Below are 20,022 nucleotides of genomic sequence, written 5' to 3' on the forward strand. Positions count from 1 at the left end.
CTTGTGCCAGAGAAACACCTTTGAGGAATCTGATGAGACGTCTTTTGAGAAAGCAATGTTAAATTTGATTCCTATGGATGTGTCTGGGCAAGATGTGGACTTGGAAACGACAACAGAACCAAAAGCAAGCACCCCAAAATCAGTCTCTGACCTCCCTCCACCCCCTCAACCCACAAACCCGGCTTCTAGTTTACTTCCTTGTCCCTTTGAATCTGACTCTGTCACTCTACCACCCGCTGAGCTCACACACTCAACACCCCCATCGTCTTTACTACAGTACCCAGTAAAATCAGACTTAAGCGCAGGTGCCTCAGACTCTAAAGACGCTGAAGCCTTTGTGATATCAGATAGTTTTGTTTACCTGGCAGTGTCGGCACCCCCCCAGATTTTAAATGAGTGCCCTCCTTCCCCACTTGGAAACTCCAGTCCTCAAAGCCTGGAACCCCCATGCTGCTCAGGTCAAGATGAGGAAGAGCAGAGCCCCGTCTTGTCTCCTGACAGCTTTGTTTACATGGCAGCACCTGAGCGACCTAAGCCTGGCCCTTCAGACGTCAGCTCGGCGTGCGAGGACGTACAAGATCTAGACTCATACTCGGAGAGCACCCAGTCTGGGCTGGATGGTGTGGAGTTTGTCCTGGGCTCTGTAACAGGAGAGGACAGCGATTGGGAGTCTGACGGGTCCGCGCTGGACTTTATGTCCAACGAGCCGGTATGGGACCAGCTTGAGCCAGGCCTGCTACAAAGCCTTTTCAGTCAGACTGACAGCAACTCTTTGGAGGATGGGTCCCTGAGGGCTTCCCCAGTTTGTCCCACTGGAGCTACTTTCACGTCAAGTAGGCTCTCAGGCAGTGAATCGATGGAAGAATGTTCAGGCACTGAAACACAGGAAGAGGTATGCCATTTAAATTTTTCATTCAAAACAGGCTAGAGTTATGCAGACAACATCGTTAGCCGGCTGTTTGTGAGCGGTACAACTTTAAATGATTGCAATTTGATGCTCAACACTTGTGTGTGGCAGGCCCTAAGTTGTATGCGCGTATTTGTGGTGGGCATTTGGGTAGGAGGTCAACGCTAATCTACATTTGGGTGGGGGGCACAAGTGTGTGAGTGATCACAAGTTATTTATGTACTGCATGTAAAGTTAAAAACAGTGAAAGCCTGCTTGTTAGATTGTCAAGTTTATAACATTTTGCCAAGTTGTGTGGACTCTTTGCTGGAGTCCACAATGCTTTGAATGCCGGGCGCATCTGAATCATTTGACTTTTTTTCCCTAAAGATTCAGTTATTCTTTGTGTAATATATGCTGTGAAGCAAATTTTGACTTTTCAGGGAGCAGCAGATGAACATGTTGTGTCCACAATAATGTTTGTGACAGTGTTGGGCCTTGTCGTGGCTGCCTTCTTTTTGCAATGTAGTATTTAGTGCAGCAGCATGCGCTGAGAGCTAAAAGTGTTGTCCAATCTCTACTCACCAAATGCTAACCATGTGACTCCCGTGAGATAATTAGATGTAACTGAGGCAGTGCCTCGATGCTTCACCAGACTGAAAAACTAAAGCGTTTATAAGATAACTACAGGCTTCCAACTGCATTTGTCATCTGGTACATGCAGATTTTTGCTTTTTGTTGTTGTCGTCGCATCAGTTGATGTCTGCTCAGCTTTTCTTGATTGTGACAAGACGGCTCTGTGCTATCTAGGGCCAAAGATTCTCTGCTTGATTACCAAAAAATGGGCAAAATCACGAGGAGAAGCATCAGCTGTTACTTCTCATCTTCAAAAATGACCCCAAAATGAACGCTTTAAACCATAATAGTGGACAGTGTCTTTGCTGGCATGACTTCTCAAGACTCTTTTGTGGCTTGACTACAAGTAATGAATACTATAATTCATGTGGCCAAGTGAAAATGGCTTTGGGGCTGAATTTTTAAAGAATGTTGTCGTTTTTGTCATTTCTTTCGTTACTGACAAGTCATCGTGTCCCAAAAATGATCACTTGTTTTTTTGTTTTGTTTTTGTTTCTGGATTTTTTTTGTGAGCTTACTGTGATTGACTCAGGATTAGTTGACTCTACCGAATTTCATGTTGCTTTAACTGGCTTTTGGGGCAGAATTTCCCCACAAAAACGGAACTATTATTTTTGTGTATGGCGGAAAACACTCAAGGTGACTTGAAGTTCCGCTCTGAGAACCCCAACTTGGCCAAATTTCAAAATTGTACTATATGCACTTGTGATACGTCATCGGAAGTCTTAAAATTTCTGTTTTCTGGGGGAAGAAAACATTTGAACAGGAGGGCATTTTTTGACACCTTAAAAGTAGGTCAAATCAGGTGAGTGAAAATAGACATTTTGAGACCTTTGAAATTTTCTTTAAGTTTCTCATTTTAAAAAAATGTTTTGGACACCCATCTTGGTACATAATAAATAATGAACACTTCAAGATGATCCCCCTTTGTCTACTCAAGTCTTTGATAATCAATATGCATGCACTAAGACATGTGGGTGGATGTACAATAATAAAGGAAATTGGTGTGTGAGTAAGTGTAGATTTAATTTAGCCCTGTGTTTTATTTTGTAAATAAACACGGCTAAAATGGGAATTAGCTGTATAGTTAATGATGACTGCATACAGTTTTTGATTTGACTTGAATTAATCTGTGCACAGAAAAAAACATTTCCAGAGGAATTTTAGGGGTTAAATTCCGATTCCATAATATTTAAATTTTTGCAGTGGGCTTTTAAAATATTCTTTCAGTTATGATTTAAGAATGTGAATGCGAAATACTGAGAATAAAAGGCTCCATATGCATAAAGGAAACATACAGTGCCCTCCATAATTATTGGCATCCCTGGTTAAAATGTGTTTTTTAGCTTCTAATAATTTTCTAATAAAAGCTCAATCTTGGTCTCATCTGACCAAAGCACACGGTCCCAGGCTGTATGCTCACACCCTACGGTCCCAAGTTGAAGCCTGGGAATGTGTGCTTTGGTCAGATGAGACCAAGATTGAGCTTTTTGGCAACAAACATTCTAAGTGGGTCTGGCGTGCCACGAAAGATGCGCATGGTGAAAAGCACCTCATACCCACTGTGAAGTATGGGGGTGGGTCAGTGATGCTGTGGGGCTGTTTCGCTTCCAAAGGCCCTGGGAACCTTGTTAGGGTGCATGGCATCACGAATGCTTTGAAATACCAGGACATGTTAAATCAAAATCTGTTGCCCTCTGCCCGAAAGCTGAAGATGGGTCGTCACTGGGTCTTTCCGCAAGACAATGACCCTAAACATATGGCCAAATCTACACAGAAATGGTTCACCAGACAGAAAAACAAGCTTGTGAAACATTATAGGAGAAGATTAGGTCCTGTTTTGTTGGCAAAAGGGGTTGTACAAAGTATTAACACCAGGGGTGCTAATAATTGTGACACACATTATTTGATGTCAAATAATTATTTCTTTATGTGGGATTTTTTCCCCCACTGAATAAATGCACTTGTATTGAAGGTTGGATTTTTCCCTTTTTTTCCCATTCAGGTCCCATATTATTTGAACAAAAAAAAATATTTGAAGCTAAAAAACACATCTTAACCAGGGGTGCCAATAATTATGGAGGGCACTGTATAAATGTGAGTACATAACACTATTTATTGTATTTAGCCTTGAAGCGTAGGACCTAGGCTTTATGATTTAAGCATCTAATGTATATAATATAGGGCTGTCAAACGATTAAAATGTTTACTCGAGTTAATTACAGCTTAAAAATTAATTAATCGTAATTAATCGCAATTCAAACCGTCTATAAAATAAGCCATATTTTTCTGTAAATTATTGTTGGAATGGAAAGACACAAGACGGATATATACATTCAACATACGTTACATAAGTACTGTATTTGTTTATTATAACAATAAATCAACAAGATGGCATTAACATTATTAATATTCTGTTAAAGCGATCCATGGATAGAAAAACTTGTAGTTCTTAAAAGATAAATGTTAGTACAAGTTATAGAAATGTTATACCAAAACCCCTCTTAATGTTTTCGCTTTAATAAAATTTGTAAAATTTTCAATCAAAAAATAAACTTGTAGCTCGCCGTTGTTTATGTCAATAATTACACAGTACTCATGGTGCTGAAACCCATAAAATCAGTCACACCCAAGCGCCAGCAGAGGGTGACAAAACACCAAAAAACATAAGTAATAAGTGGAGATTACACTGTGCTGTCATTTTAATCTGTTTGAGCGGGGCATGTGCATTAAATGCGTCGAACATTTTAACGTCATTAATTTAAAACGTTAACGCGATAATTTTGACAGCCCTAATCTAATACATCAATATCATCCCATAATAAGCAATCGAACCAGCAACAAGGGTCAAAAAGATAATGGACAGAATGCTAGTCAGTTAGCCTGCTGTGTCTATTATTCTGTTGCTTGCGTTAGATTGCCATGTATGTCTTTTTGTGGCTTTCCAGTAACTCACGGTGAGAGCATGAGAGAGCAAAATTAAAGACACCATGATTTTAACAAGATATTACTGCATACTTACGTTTTTCGATCCAAAACACTCATGTATCATGTATCACAGAGTGTCAAGACACAGCTGTAAATGGCCACAGCCAGACTTTGTGGGGATTTTATGGGTGAAACACAGTAATATAACAAGGGTCGCAATGCAGAAGTCACAGACAACAAGGGGTGGTCGTGATGTTCTTTTTCAAATATTTCCCCTTTTAAACGGTGTTTATTTATCATCTAAAATATCGGGGAAAATGCGACAGTAACAAAAAAATACAGTTAAGCGATATTTATGAGGTAGACATCCGTGACCTCTTTACAGACACTATTTTTTTTTTCATTGTGATGTAATTTGTTTAAAAGTTTAAAATATGCGAGTAAATAATTTTTTAAGGTCTTTTTTTTTCTTAACTAAATATTAGAAGATAGACATTTCAAATAATAAATATAATTACTTACCTTTTAATGGCTGAGTTGACACAAAAGTGGTTGCGCAGTGTCTGTAAAAGGGGGTCTCCAGGGTAAAACAGACAAATTAAAACTAGACTGGGGCATAATGTGCCATGAAACTGCTATGGCAGGAAAAAGACATATTGTTCCCTCAAACACAACAGTTCTTTTGCCTTAAAATACAGCAGTTTATTTTAAAGAGAAGCGCAAGAGCAGAAACTGCTTTTTCAGCCTTGTCTGTATTTTCCGCCATATTCATTGCACAGAATTGGAAGTTTGTTATTCCAAGTGGGTGACATGCTACTTGTCCTAAATTCACCATGATTATGAAATATAGTTTGCCAAAGGTGACATTGATGCCTGCTGTGTTCTGGAGTCCTTTTTGGGCTTGTTGTCAAGTAACCCACCCTCAAACACTCTCTCATCCACACTTGGATGCTTTTGTTTACGAGATAAGGAGGTGAGAGTTAAACAGCCTGCGTGCGCGTGCGCATGCATTAGCGCTCCCGCTAGCTTTTTGATACCGAGATAAGAGCAAATAGCATGCCCGCTGGCAGCTGTGCAGACCGGCAGAAGGTCTTTTGGATCACCGTTGTGCTCATTTAAAGGGCCAGTTTGCGTTTGTGTGCCCCGCAAACAAGACAGACTAGACAGACAGATGGATGTAGCTTTAGCATGCTGTTTGACGGCCGGAGGGTGTGAGCACACAGACATGTTCTAGCCTCGGATTCGCTGTTTGACTCTTCAAGCTGTTTTTAATTCTCAAGAATTAATTATTGTAGCATTTTCCAAATGACTGCTCAGATTTAAAAAAAACTTTAATGTTCATTTCAACATAAAAAGCTCATCATTCCCCATCCTTAATGGTATTCCTCTAGGTGGAGTAGCGTTGAAAAGCACAGAATTTCATTGAAAAGAACAGGTGTTTTGAAGTCTAGGTTTCATGCACTCGTGTGAGACGATTGATGTGATAATTCAAGCTAAATGAATGCATGAAAGGCAAAGCAAATAGGAAAAAAATGATTTCACTGAAAATGAGAATCACTAGACAAACACGGCGGCAAGACTTCAACAAGCTAAACCTGATAGAGGGAACACTCGTTTTATTGTTCCAAGCTTCGTTATCGGCGTCACGTCATGTTGTCAGAGCGACGGCTTGTTTTCCTCACTCGACAGGAAGGATGGAGAGCTGAAAGGCAGGAAGTGAGCGAGGGCGACGAGGCCAGGGGCAGGAAGTGAGGAAAGAGGCTGAAGACAAACAGACGCTGTCGGTTGGCACTGGGGAAAAAGTGCAATTCATTTGCATTTGTTGAGGCACAATGGCTTCCTGTCTTAATCCGCATGGCTGAAGAAAGTTTATTTTGTCTGTTTGCAGGTTGACACAAAAACACCTTGACACATTGATATAAATATTATGGAGGGCATGGGGGCAAAGTCAGGAAAAAAAGGAAGTCGTTACATTTTGATTCATTTCAGCTTTCTTCTGGACAACTACTAAATTGTATCAGGTCTCCAAGTCTTCGCATCTTAATAACTTTTAATGCGTGAACAGTGTGAATCTGAGCCAAATGTAAGCTTTCACTAAACAGGTATTATCTACCTGAATTCACTGTCAAAGAAAAGACAGAGTAATCAAGCCATCTAATGGCCACAAAAAAATTATCACACAGAGTGACTATATGGATCGTCAATACAAGCTTCACTCTTTCTCAAATTAAAGGTGTCAGAAGTTGAAATTGTAAACATTATGTCTGGGTCGCGAAAATATGGAAATACCCTACAGGTGCAATTAATATGCTAATATTAATGACCAAGAGTGTCTGCAACCAAGCTAATGTGGTTAAGTGACTCTAGATGGACAAGATCAGTTATATTTTTAGTGATCGAGCAATCACTGATCCCCCAAAATATGTGGTCACGGCCATTACGGTAGAATGTGAGTCACACAAAAATTGAATATATTTATTTATATTTGCTGGTCAGAAAATCATGAGTTTGCCCGCGGAGCCGTTTGAAATGAAGACCAAGACCATCAAAATGTGGGCTTGAGACCAAACCTGGCTTGAGAGCCACACTAGTATAGAGTCAGGTCCATCATAAGATTCTTTCACTTTAAAGGGTGCCACAGATAGAAACACATGTAGTTCTTAAAAGATAAATGTTAGTACGAGTTTTAATCATTTGTAGGGCTGTCAAATTTATCGCTTTAACGGGCGGAAATGAATTTGTTAAATTGATCACGTTAAAATACTTGACACAATTAACGCATGGACGGAATGACCCGTTCATGCTTTGCCTCAAACAGTTTACAATTACGCCGTTTTATCACATTGAGACCGAAAAGGCAGAGAAATGCGAGTGGACACAGGTGTTCATTGGACCGCGCCTTTTATTGGCTTAATCTTTTGCAACCACTACTGAAAGTCATGGTTGCCCAACTTCCCGTCATGCATTTGGGCGGAGCAAGAGACGATCTTTTTCTTAACACGCTTAATTGATCACAACGCAGAACATATTGTATACCATTTGCAACCACTATTGAAAGTCATGGTTGCCCAACTTTCCATCATTCATTTGGGCAGAGCAGAAGACATTCGTTTTCTTGACACACCTAATTGAACACAACGCAGAACATACTGTATACCATTTGCAGCCACCACTGACAGTTATGGTTGCCCAACTTCCCATCATGAATTTGGGCGGAGCAGGAGGCATTCTTTTTCGTAACACACCTAATTGAACACAAAGCAGAACGTGCCATATACCATTTGCAGCCACCACTGACAGTCATGGTTGCCCAACTTCCCATCATGCATTTGGGCTGAACAGTTAAGTCGCTACAGTATCGTTTAGTGAAAGCACAACAAAAATAGTATTCCTATCTCTCAAAAAAATAATGTTCACAAAAAGAAAAGCGCTCAATGCAAAGAGAACTGGCATTCCCAATCAAATAGCTATGCAAAATACACATACGGAAATGTTAATAATGTTAATGCCATCTATTGTTATAATAAACAAATACAGTACTCATGTACAGTATGTTGAATGTTTATGTCCGTCTTGTGCCTTATCTTTCCATTCCAACAATAATTAACAAAAAAATATGGCATATTTTAGAGATGGTTTGAATTGCGATTAATTACGATTAATTTTTAAGCTGTGCTTAACTCGATTAAAAATTTTAATTGTTTGACAGCCCTAATAAATTGATATTAAAACCCCTCTTAATGTTTTCATTTTAATAAAATTTGTAAAACACGTTGTAAATACTAGTAGGTCGCCATTGTTGTTGATGTCGCAAGGCAGTAACGTTACATGGATACGCTGCCGAACTTGCACAGTGTCACTCTTTAAATACATAAATGTCATCGGTTGTGCCCTTCCAGTTTGAACCAGAGTGAAACATTATTGAGAACGACAGCAAAAGCAAAATGAACAGGAAAGACAGGATGAGACGAATAGGGTTCATATGTCAAGTTCGCTAGTGACAGCACTCTCCTGCTCTAGTGACGAGAGCAGAAGAGTGTTTGATGTCAACAACTGTTTGCAGATCTTCACGGTAAACTATTGTGTGATCCAACTTATTCCAATATTATTATGGAGATAGTTAGCATCCAGAGCTGTCGTGTACTTTATGGTATATAGTGAAACACAGCAGTTTATTTTTTGCAGATACCCCATACATCACAGCACACGAAAACGTTGATACAGTTTGCCTCTACTGAGACGTCTAATGGCGTCTAATGACGTCTTACCTTAGTTTTGTCACGTAAAAGCGTTGTCCAGCTCGATCATCATCCTGCCGGTGTTCTCAGATTTATCAGATGTTGCTCCCGAAGCTTGCTTCCCGGTGAATAAGCGACACGGAAAACAAATAAATGTATTAAACTTAGTTTGATTGCTGGCTTTTCTTATCATTTTCTGCCCAACAGATTATAATGACGCCTTATTTTGCACATTGAGATCTAGGGTGTTGTGGTGTAAGGCAGAGAAAAAGGCGAGTGGACACCGGCGTTCAGATTGGTAGCTCGGACCGCGCCGTTTATTGGCATAAACTTCGGCAACTCCTCCTTCACAACATACAATTGAATATAGGTGTCATACACTGAAAATACAACAAAAATAATATTCATATCTCTCAAAAAAATAATGTTCACAAAAAGAAAATGAGGCCCTATTCTCACAGAGTTAAACAACAATGCAAAGAGAACTAGCATTCACAAATTCACAATCAAAATAGATATGCAAAATACACATAGAACTTAGAATTTGGTCAAACTCTATTAGAATATTTTAGCGACTCGTTTAGCTCAACAAATATACTGATGATGCTGGGAGCCATTATTAATTGCCATCGCCAAAACATTCAATTGAACATAAGGCACAGTGGTCCTGCACTGGGGAATAAAAATAAAACTACGGCGTCAGTTAAAGGACAAAACGTACTCATTTGCTTGATCTCTAATTAATTTAAAACTCGCTTTTGACACCTTGTGGCGTATTTAAATCACTACCTTACATAGTTAAAGAGTGACACTGTGGAAGTACGTTCAAGGTGGCCATGTGACGTCACCGTCCTGCGACGTCAACAAATTTTACAATTTTTATTGGAGCGAAAACATTAAGAGGGGTTTTAATATCAAATTATTAATAGCTCGTACAACATTTATCTTTTTAAAACTACGTGTCTTTCTATCCGTGGTTCCCTTTAAATACATCATGGAGGTATTTGAATCAACGGGAAGTGACCGAAAATCAACAGCAAATGGCCTGAAATGCCCTAAAATTAAATTCATTGGTTGCCATTGACAGCCATAGATGTCCAATCTCTTTGAAGAAGGAGGGATTCGTTCATTCACTGTCACCCTCCCAATTCAAATGAATTGGACGTCTACAAGTGATGAACTCAATTCATTTCAATTCACAGAAGAAGGATGAAAAGAGCTTGTTTTTCTGTATATTCCGACCCATAAGACTATTATTAAGATAATCATTATCAAAAGCTTTGTATCGCAAATCGTATCGTGAGGTACCCAGAAGTAACCGCCTCTAATTTGAAGTAGATGGTCTCCCTTTCTCCTCTTTCAAGCCATCTAAAAGGAGCATGGCAGCTGATTCTTGACCTTATTAGCCTATCTAACCTTACCTAAGCCTAACATTTACCTTCCCCCTTTTTGTTCCTTAACATGATACAATTAAGTTATAACTGAAACATCTAAAATCAAGTGCCCTGTGACGAAAAACAAGTTTGATATCCCTGAATCTTCTGTCCGTGCCGAGTTAGTACGCCAAATTTGTTCATGTAGAAACGCGGGCATAAAAAGGAGATGAAATTGCCGTATCGTGTGGTTTCACTTCGTGGTGAGGAAGAATACAATGAAAATGGCGCGTGGGTTTCTTCGTGCGTGCGTGCTGGCGGAGGAATGGAAGAATGGCAAGTATGTGGGACATTTTCCACAACGCCGCTTGTGTGTGGACTGTGGCCAGAGAGAGGAGGAGAAGTCAACTACAAAGTAAGCAGAGTGTGTACTTTATCTAGCGCACGCACACACACACACGCAGGGCGGGACTGGTTATGGCCTGCAGCTTATTGTTGTTCCTGCTTCACGCACATCCCGCTCTGGACAGATCCACACCCGATACCGCAACAGAACACAGCTGCTTTCAAATGGCTTGCACGCATGCAGTGTCCAGGTACACAAACACAGTGGAGAATACAACTATACTTAAAAATAAAAGTCGGTACATTTAAAGTCATTTGCTCCCAAAAACGTATAAATACGTTCTATTTTTAATTGTTTCAGTGTCCCAAAAATGCATTTATACATCTTTTACGTGTTTGTTTTTTTCAAAAGAAACATCTCTAGGTTCTGATGCAACTTCGCTCCAAAGCACAATGCTCAAAATCCATTTTAAAGCAATAAAACTGGCCACTGGAAGGCAGTAGCGCATTTGGTAAGAACTCATATCGGACCATGAGAGGAAATGAATGAAGAGAAATTGTCAGGAAACGGAAGTTGGAAGAAGAAGCATGAGAAAAATCTGGAGAACGATGTAAACACAAGGCTCATGCCCCACACAAGTTCCCTAGGTGAATTCTGTTATGAGGTAGTGGTCACTACAACCGAAAGACAAAAAAAAATCTATTTTGATGAGACAGACAAAAACGCATTTATACGTCTTTTACGTTTTTGTTTTTGTTTTTTTTCAAAAGAAACGTCTCTAGGTTCTGATGCAACTTTGCTCCAAAGCACAATGCTCAAAATCCATTTTAAAGCAATAAAACTGGCCACTGGAGGGCAGTAGCGCATTTGGTAAGAACCCATATCGGACCATGAGAGGAAATGAATGAAGAGAAATTGTCAGGAAACGGAAGTTGGAAGAAGAAGCATGAGAAAAATGTGGAGAACGATGTAAACACAAGGCACATACCCCACACAAGTTCCCTAGGTGAATTCTGTTATGAGGTAGTGGTCACTACAAACGAAAGACAAAAAAAATCTATCTTGATGAGACAGACAGGCGGTGAAAATGACGCATTTTTATCCCCTTAAATTATTCACGCAGTTCACGCTGTCTGTAGGTCTGCTATACATCCTCATACCAAGTGTCAGTCAACCTTCCACTGAGCAAACCGATTTCACCTTCCATTAGATAGCAGGCTAGCAGTTGAAAGAAATGGAATAAAGCCTGTAAATTGAGGGCAATCCAGTCCAAAAACTGGTCTAAAACGCCACTTTGCCTAGATTTAGTCAGCGTACAAAATATGGCTCTGCATTTCTTAACCTTCACCGAACCCCTGAGGCTTACTCACCGAACCCCTGGGGTTCAATCGAACCCCAGTTAAGAACCACTGGTTCAGATGATACAACATTCGATTCAAACCTTTGTTTTCAAAAACTACTAAAACATTTTGAAGAGCAAGTTCCTTTATTAACAAAGCGGAGAGGTACCCAAGATGTGTCCACTTCTGGATGACACTGGAGCACCCCTAGACTTAAAGTATTGTAATATAAAAGTGATATGGGAAAAAAATAATGAAAAATATCTGAGATATCCAAGGATTGATCTATATTTGAGGCATAATGGACTACCCCAAGACTCGAACCAATGTACTTTAATGAAATTCTGATTTGTGATTTCATTCCACATATTTTTTTATGTCAGCTCATGTTCATGTCAGTGTCCCCCTGAAGTGGACCCATTCTTGGATAGCGCCCAGTTTTTTTTTTTTTTTTTTTAGTAAAGGGACTTGCACTCTGAAGCCACCGCGTTGCATTAATGTAATGCACATAATGCAAAAAATGATCCAAATGAGGGACTGCTAGCTTGACTTCTTTGTGACTTGTGGAGGCTTGCCTGACCGTTTTGCAGATTAGCCTGCTCACACAGTGTAATGTTATGCTAACTCTTGATGCAGGTTGGACTTTAAAAAAATACAATTAAGCGATAGTTATGAGGTAGATATCCATGACTTTTTTTACAGACACCATTTTTTTCATTGTGACGTAATTTGTTTAAAAGTTAAATATCTGCGAGTGAATAATTTTTTAAGTTTTTTTTTTTTTTTTTTTTTTTTAAATTAGAAATATTAGACATCAATTAATGATTCTAAACTTAAAAATGACGGGCATTTCGAATAATATAATTTCTGAGCTTCGTTTTATGGCTGGGTTGAAACAAAAGCGGTTGCGCGACATCTGTAAACTGAGGTTTCCAGGGTAAATCGGACAAATTGAAAATAGTTCGGGGGCTTAATGCGACATAGAACCTCTATGGCAGCATATAGACATATTGTTCTATCAAACACAACAGTTGGCCTAAAATACAACAGTTTATTTTAAAGTGGAGTGCAAGTGCAGAAACTGCTTTTTCAGTCTTGTCTGTGTTTTCCGCCATATACCGATTTTTGGCAGTAAGATATTGATAACCTTTTGGGCTACAAAGTATCGCAATATATAATCATTTTGATATGTTGTCACACCCCTACTATTCAGTATTATATGGCGCGTATGTAGTCATGTATGTATTCATGGTCTAAACAATGGGTGCAATCGTGCAAGTATTGTCGATTCAGCGTTTTCTTTTTTTCGCCTCTTATTCCTGCCCCCCTTTAATCCCCCATAATCCCCCTCACTGAAGCACCCCAGTCGCTTTTCTCGTCTTCCCATTCTGGCTTGTCTGTCTTCAGTCTGTCTGTCATCTCCTTACCCTAAATGCGGGACGTTATAGTGTTGCATTTGTGACTATTCTCTACGTGGCAGTTGTCATTTCTTTCTTTCAATAAATGCCAGGGAGTCATTAATACGCAGAGGTGTGGGGACTCCAGTCGTCAATTTTAGGAACGACGAGTTGACTTGATTTAAATATGCTATGACTGAGATTGTATGACTTAACTCAAGACTCGTGTCTTTCCACCATCAGGCTCTAGAGCGAGAGCAGGTGGACGGCGTTCAGGCCAAGCTGCAGCACGTTAACGCAGTAGGCCAGGGTCTGATCCAGAGCGCCGCCAAAAACACGGATACGCAGGCACTGGAGCACGACTTGGACGCGACCAATCAGAGATGGAACTCCCTCAACAAGAGGGTAAGTGAGTCCATACATGAAAAGAAAACACGCAATATAGGCAAATGTGTAAACCTGTGCGGTCTGCAGGTGGCCGAGAGGATTGCCCAGCTGCAGGAGGCCCTGTTGCATTGTGGGAAGTTCCAGGATGCACTGGAGCCGCTGCTGAGCTGGCTAAGCGACACCGAGGAGCTGGTGGCCAATCAAAAGCCGCCGTCCGCTGAATATCGTGTGGTCAAAGCGCAGATTCAAGAGCAGAAGGTAGGAGTCTAGTAACAAATCTATGAGATGGAATAACAATGAACTGCTAAAAGACTGTGAGGTTTGAGTGTAAGAAAAGTTTTCTAGATGAAAAAATACATACAGTGGGGCAGATAAGTATTTAGTCAACCACTAATTGTGCAAGTTCTCCCACTTGAAAATATTAGAGAGACCTGTAATAGTCAACATGGGTAAACCTCAACCATGAGAGACAGAATGTGGAAAAATAAACCATAAAATCACATTGTTTGATTTTTGAAGAATTTATTTGCAAATCATGGTGGAAAATAAGCATTTGGTCAACACCAAAAGTTCATCTCAATACTTTGTTATGTACCCTTTGTTGGCAATAACGGAGGCCAAACGTTTTCTGAAACTCTTCACAAGCTTTTAACACACTGTTGCTGGTATTTTGGCCCATTCCTCCATGCAGATCTCCTCTAGAGCAGTGATGTTTTGGGGCTGTCGTTGGGCAACACGGACTTTCAACTCCCTCCACAGATTTTCAATGGGGTTGAGATCTGGAGACTGGCTAGGGCCACACCAGGACCTTGAAATGCTTCTTACTAAGCCACTCCTTAATTGCCCTGGCTGTGTGTTTGGGATCATTGTCATGCTGAAAGACCCAGCCACGTCTCATCTTCAATGCCCTTGCTGATGGAAGGAGATTCTCCCTCAAAATCTCTCGATACATGGCCCCATTCATTCCTTTACACAGATCAGTCGTCCTGGTCCCTTTGAAGAAAAACAGCCCCAAAGCATAAGGTTTCCACCCCCATGCTTCACAGTGGGTATGGTGTTCTTTGGATGCAATTCAGTATTCTTTCTCCTCCAAACACGAGAACCTGTGTTTCTACCAAAACGTTCTATTTTGGTTTCATCTGACCATAACACATTCTCCCAGTCCTCTTCTAGATCATCCAAATGCTCTCTAGCGAACCGCAGACGGGCCTGTACCTGTACTTTCTTCAGCAGGGGGACACGTCTGGCAGTGCAGGATTTGAGTCCCTGGCGGTGCATTGTGTTACTAACAAAGTAGTCTTTGTTACTGTGGTCCCAGCTCTCTGTAGGTCATTCACTAGGTCCGCCCGTGTGGTTCTGGGTTTTTTTTGCTCACCGTTCTTGTTATCATTTTGACGCCACAGGGTGAGATCTTGCATGTAGCCCCAGATCGAGGGAGATTATTGTCTTGTATGTCTTCCATTTTCTAATAATTGCTCCCACTGTTGATTTCTTTACACCAAGTCTTTTACCTATTGCAGATTCAGTCTTCCCAGCCTGGTGCAGGTTTACAATTTTGTCTGTGGTGTCCTTCGACAGCTCTTTGGTCTTGGCTATAGTGGAGTTTGGAGTGTTGCTGTATGAGGTTGTGGACAGGTGTCTTTTATACCGATAATGAGTTAAAACAGGTGCCATTAATACAGGTAACGAGTGGAGCCTCGTTAGAAGTTAGACCTCTTTGACAGGCAAAAATCTTGCTTGTTTGTAGGTGACAAAATACTTGTTTTCCACTCTAATTTGGAAATAAATTCTTTAAAAATCCAGCGATGTGATTTTCTGTTTTTTTTTCCACATTCTGTCTCTCATGGATGAGGTTTACCCATGTTGACAATAGCCACGTTTACATACTGACTTTTATTCATACCGATTCAAATCATTCCGAATGGAAATTTCACATCAGCTGTTTACATGTCACTTCATCTATTCCGATCCAGCGTTTACATGTGACTGCCTTTATTCCGAAAGGACGTTTGACAACTGCCGTCTGACATGCGCAGATTAATCAAAACAAAGCTTCACGTTGCAAAACATGGAGATCGATCGTCAGATCAGCTGCTGTTTTAACTTTTCGAGCGGAAACAAAACTTCAGAATGATACGCTGTTCATTTAAAAAGTTGTGTGGGTGCGCTGTGCGTGTGCTTGGAAGCCATGTTGCAAGTGATGTTACTTACGTCACCAAGTGACGTCACCACGTCAGTACGGAGCATGCGCAGAAAGAACGCAACCAGACACCATTCCGCTTCCCTGTTTACATGATATAATTTTACTTCTAATCGGTTTGGGAAAAGGAATATTCCACCCCTGTGAATCGGAATGAAATTCCATTCGGTTTGGGCCTGTTCATTTCGAATGAGGTGTTTATATGGAACACATTTATTCGGTTTGAACAAATATTCCGATTGTAATTGGAATATTTGGCTCCATGTAAACATGGCAAATTACAGGCCTCTCTAATCTTTTCAAGTAGGAGAACTTGCGTAATTGGTGGTTGACTAAATACTTATTTGCCCCACTGTAAACAGTCATTTTGACGTTTGTATTGCTCTGTATATCTTGAGACCTTTAACTTTGCCATCAAATTTCTGCTAAATTCAACAATCGGAAAATTGCGCGTTTCGTTTAGGCGATTTAATTATCCTAAATGTATTATCGCTGATTGATGCAGCATTAAATATAGCTGTTTGACTGACAAATGGAGATAAATGAGTACTGCTGTCAGTTGTTTATCAAACATTTACTTCCTGTTTGTGTCCTAGCGAGCGCTATTAGCCATCACTCACATTTGTTTACATCTGCAACTCAGCTGATTCCAAGATTAGAATCAAAGAGGACAGCAAACTGATTGTAGCACTGCAACCCACACAGAGTTTTGAGTGTTTTTCAGCCTAATCAACTCAGCACAGTTATTTTCTTGCTTTGGTCTGAAAAAGCTTTTATTAACTGCTCCTCCAGCTGCTCCAGAGGCTGCTGGACGACAGACGGCCCACGGTGGAGATGATCCGCGCTGAGGGCGAGCGCATTGCGTCCACCGCCGACGCTCAAGACCGAGAAAAGATCCAGACGCAGCTGCGCAGTCTGGCCGAGAGGTGGAACGACCTTCTGGACAAGGCCGGCTCGAGGTAGCGTCTTGTAGATTTCTTTTGAAAGAAGCTTCAGAGAAGACACTTTTCTTTTGTTGGTTTGTGGGGTGAATGACTACTTTGTGAGGTCATCATGCAAACATGAAAAAAGACAAACAATTCCCGTCAGGGTGGGACGCATAACATCTGCGATGAGCATGGATTCACTTTAAAAATTCAAAACACTTTTAAACAAAGGAAGGCCATGCCCTGGCCAAATTGTTCTGTTTCTTCCATGTTACAAAATTGCACCTATTGCCTTTTAGACTTTAGCCCTCGAAACAAGTTTCAACCAGGGATGGATAGAGTAGCCAAAAGTTTTATTCATGTAAAAATAGCGTTACTTCAAGATAATATTTCTTAACTAGTGTTAATTTCGCACTGTAAGGCGCACCTGACTATAAGCCACCACTCACCAAATGTGACATGAAAACTGCATTTGTTCATAGATAAGCCGCACTGGACTGTTAGCCGCAGCTGTCCTCACTGTATTATGGGATATTTGTGCCAAAAGACATTAACCGGTAACGCTTTGTTTGACAGCAGCACCATATGACTGTCATAAGACCAAATGAACCACCTTGAAGCTTTGAACCAGTTGGTTGCAAGGCTTTATTGCTTCAAGAAGCTTCGTTTGGCAATCACTGCTCCCTTGGGGGAGACAGTCAACCTCTGCTCCCACCTGCATTCAACACTGTTGTTGTCCAACATGCCTCCTAGCATGTATTGAAGCGCTACAAATGTAAATAACAATCAAAATTCATGTTCTGTGCTAAGTATTTCTTCAGTTACTGTTCCAGTTGTTTCATTAATTGCTATTTTACGTATTTGGTAACACTTTATTAGACAGTGCCGCCATTAGACTGTCATTAAACAATCATAATTATGATATGACACTGCTATGAGCATTTATGAATGCTTATAACAGATGTCATTTAGTGTTACCTGGCAAATTATCTCACTTTTGAATGGATGTAAAAGATCCAAGCTGGACATAAATGGTGTTACTGACATAATTTGCTGGATGACACTTAATGACATCCGTCATAAGCATCCAGTAATGCCCATGACAGTGTCATGTCATAAATATGACCGTCTTATGACAATCTTATGACGCCACTGTCAAATAAAGTGTTACCAAATACCATACCAAGCTATTAATAAAACAACTGGAACAGTAACTGGAGAAATAATTAGCACAGAACACAAGCTGTAACATGATCATATCAGGCCAAAAAATAATCCAAATATAATTGAATTCCGACTATAAAAATCTACAGAAATGAAACATCACCGGTCCAAAGCCCTCTAGTGTAGAAAACGTATTTCCTACCATTAAAATAAAAGATCATATCTCCAGTTTTCTGTGGTCTTTCAGTGCCAAATAAAAACTGGGCGGGAGGTTGAAACTAATGAAACAACTGGAACAGTAACTGAAGAAATAATTAGCACAGAACATGAATTTTGATTGTTATTTATTTCTGTAGCGCCGCAATGCATGCTAGGAGACATGTGTTGCCTTTTAACCCAAATAAATCAACAAATAAGCCGCACTGGACTATAAGCCACAGGATTCAAAATGAAGGAAAAAAGTAGGGGCTTATCGTCCGAAATTTTTCAAGTAAAGTAAAAGTAAAAAAGTATTTGGTGAAACGAATACTCAAGTAATGAATACCTTTTTTCAATGTACAATTTTCTTTTTTCATGGCACGCCATCTATATGAGCAGTTATTATACTGTACTATAAGCTGTAACATGACCATATTAGGCTAAAAAAGGCAAATATAATTGAATTCCGACTAGAATAATCTACAAAAATGAAACATCACCAGTCCAAAGAGCATCCTCTAGTGCAGAAAACGGATTTCCTACCATTAAATTAAACGATCATATCTCCAGTTTTATGTGGTCTTTCGGTGCCAAATAACAACTGGGTGAGGGGTTGAAATCTGTGCCTTCGAGTAATGTTAACGACAGTTTATTTTGTATGGTGCTTTATAGACGCCACGTGATGGAACAGGCTGGTGTGATCATAGGACTTCCAACTGCAAGCTTGTGTGTATGGTCATGTGACTGTATTGTTACGTCTGACTAACAGACCATTACTGTAAATTTTGCACTACAAGCCGCACCTGACTATAAGCCGCTACCCACCAAATTTGGCACGAAAACGGCATTTGTTCATAGAAAAGCCGCACTGGACTATAAAAGTAACGTCAGTTACCATATTTTCTGCACTATAAGGTGCATCAGAATATAAGGCGCATCTTCAATGAATGGCCTATTTGAAAACTATTTTTATATCCAGGGCGCACTGCAATATAAAGTGCAGTGGTAGTAGTTGTTGGTGTTGCGTTAAAGGGAATGTTAATTAACTAATATTGATCCATATATAAGTAGTATTTTGCCTGGCATGGCCAGACTATTCTCCCAGTATTTTTCAAACACTGTGAGAATAGTCTGGGACCCAGCCCATTAATGGCCTCTCGAGCAAGAACAAAATCAACCGTCCAATCATTCGGTTATGTGCGTCTATGTGTTCTCAACGAGCAAAGTCACTCTTCCGCGTCGGAAGTCGTCTCCACAACAACACAGATGACGAACAGGAGAGCCGAGAATATGTTCCAGTCCACGGTAAAATCAGTTTTAAATTACCAAAAACACATCGACACAAGTCATTGACAACAATCTGTCTCGCGCTAGCCATGTTGAATAAACTCCGCTTTCCTCGTATTTTTACTTCCACACGCAAGTCCCTCGTCGCCTTACCTAACGTCACGTCCGCCAGTCGCTGATTGGTCCACTCCGCTATCTGTTTGCTGTGGCTTGCTCCGCCCTGGATATTTTGTCTGCTGAATGGTGGCCAGACTCAATAGCTGGAACAGCGTTGAGTCTGGTGTACCAGGGTAAGGAGTATTGGATTATAAGGCGCACTATCGGCTTTTGAGAAAATTGAAGGCATTTAGGTGCGCCTCATAATGTGGAAAATACGGTGCTTTGCCAAGTAACTTATTAGTCTTACAATGAGGTAACTCAGTTACAGTGTTGTTAATAACGGCGTTACAATATAACGGCGTTCCTAACGGCGTTATTTTTTTCAGTAGTGAGTAATCTAATTAATTACTTTTCTCATCTTGGTAACGCCATTACCGTTACTGAGGCGGGAAAGGCGTGCGTTACTATGCGTTACTAAGTTGGTTGAATAAAAAAAGTCAGAGACGGACTTACGGAGACGAGAGAGCAGAGCAGGAGTGGGGAAGACGCCGTTGAAAATGCGATGCTAGGTGGCTCCAATAATACCTGACTGTAGCCTACAAACTACGCCCACATGA

At 40.4% G+C, this 20,022-nt stretch overlaps 1 protein-coding gene across 14 annotated transcripts in view; it reads left to right on the forward strand.

Annotated features, from left to right (window-relative positions):
- macf1a (microtubule actin crosslinking factor 1a) overlaps positions 1–20,022 on the forward strand; it is a 319,162-nt gene that overhangs the window by 255,065 nt on the left and 44,075 nt on the right. For all 14 annotated transcript variants that reach the window (XM_057828763.1, XM_057828754.1, XM_057828757.1 and 11 more), the window contains 3 exons: positions 13,388–13,549; positions 13,619–13,789; positions 16,524–16,690. In XM_057828763.1, coding sequence (XP_057684746.1) covers positions 13,388–13,549; positions 13,619–13,789; positions 16,524–16,690 — 500 coding nt within the window. The remainder of the gene's footprint in view (positions 1–13,387; positions 13,550–13,618; positions 13,790–16,523; positions 16,691–20,022) is intronic.

Source organism: Corythoichthys intestinalis, chromosome 22 (genome assembly GCF_030265065.1).
Source record: "Corythoichthys intestinalis isolate RoL2023-P3 chromosome 22, ASM3026506v1, whole genome shotgun sequence".
In the NCBI taxonomy this organism is placed as follows: Eukaryota; Metazoa; Chordata; class Actinopteri; order Syngnathiformes; family Syngnathidae; genus Corythoichthys; species Corythoichthys intestinalis.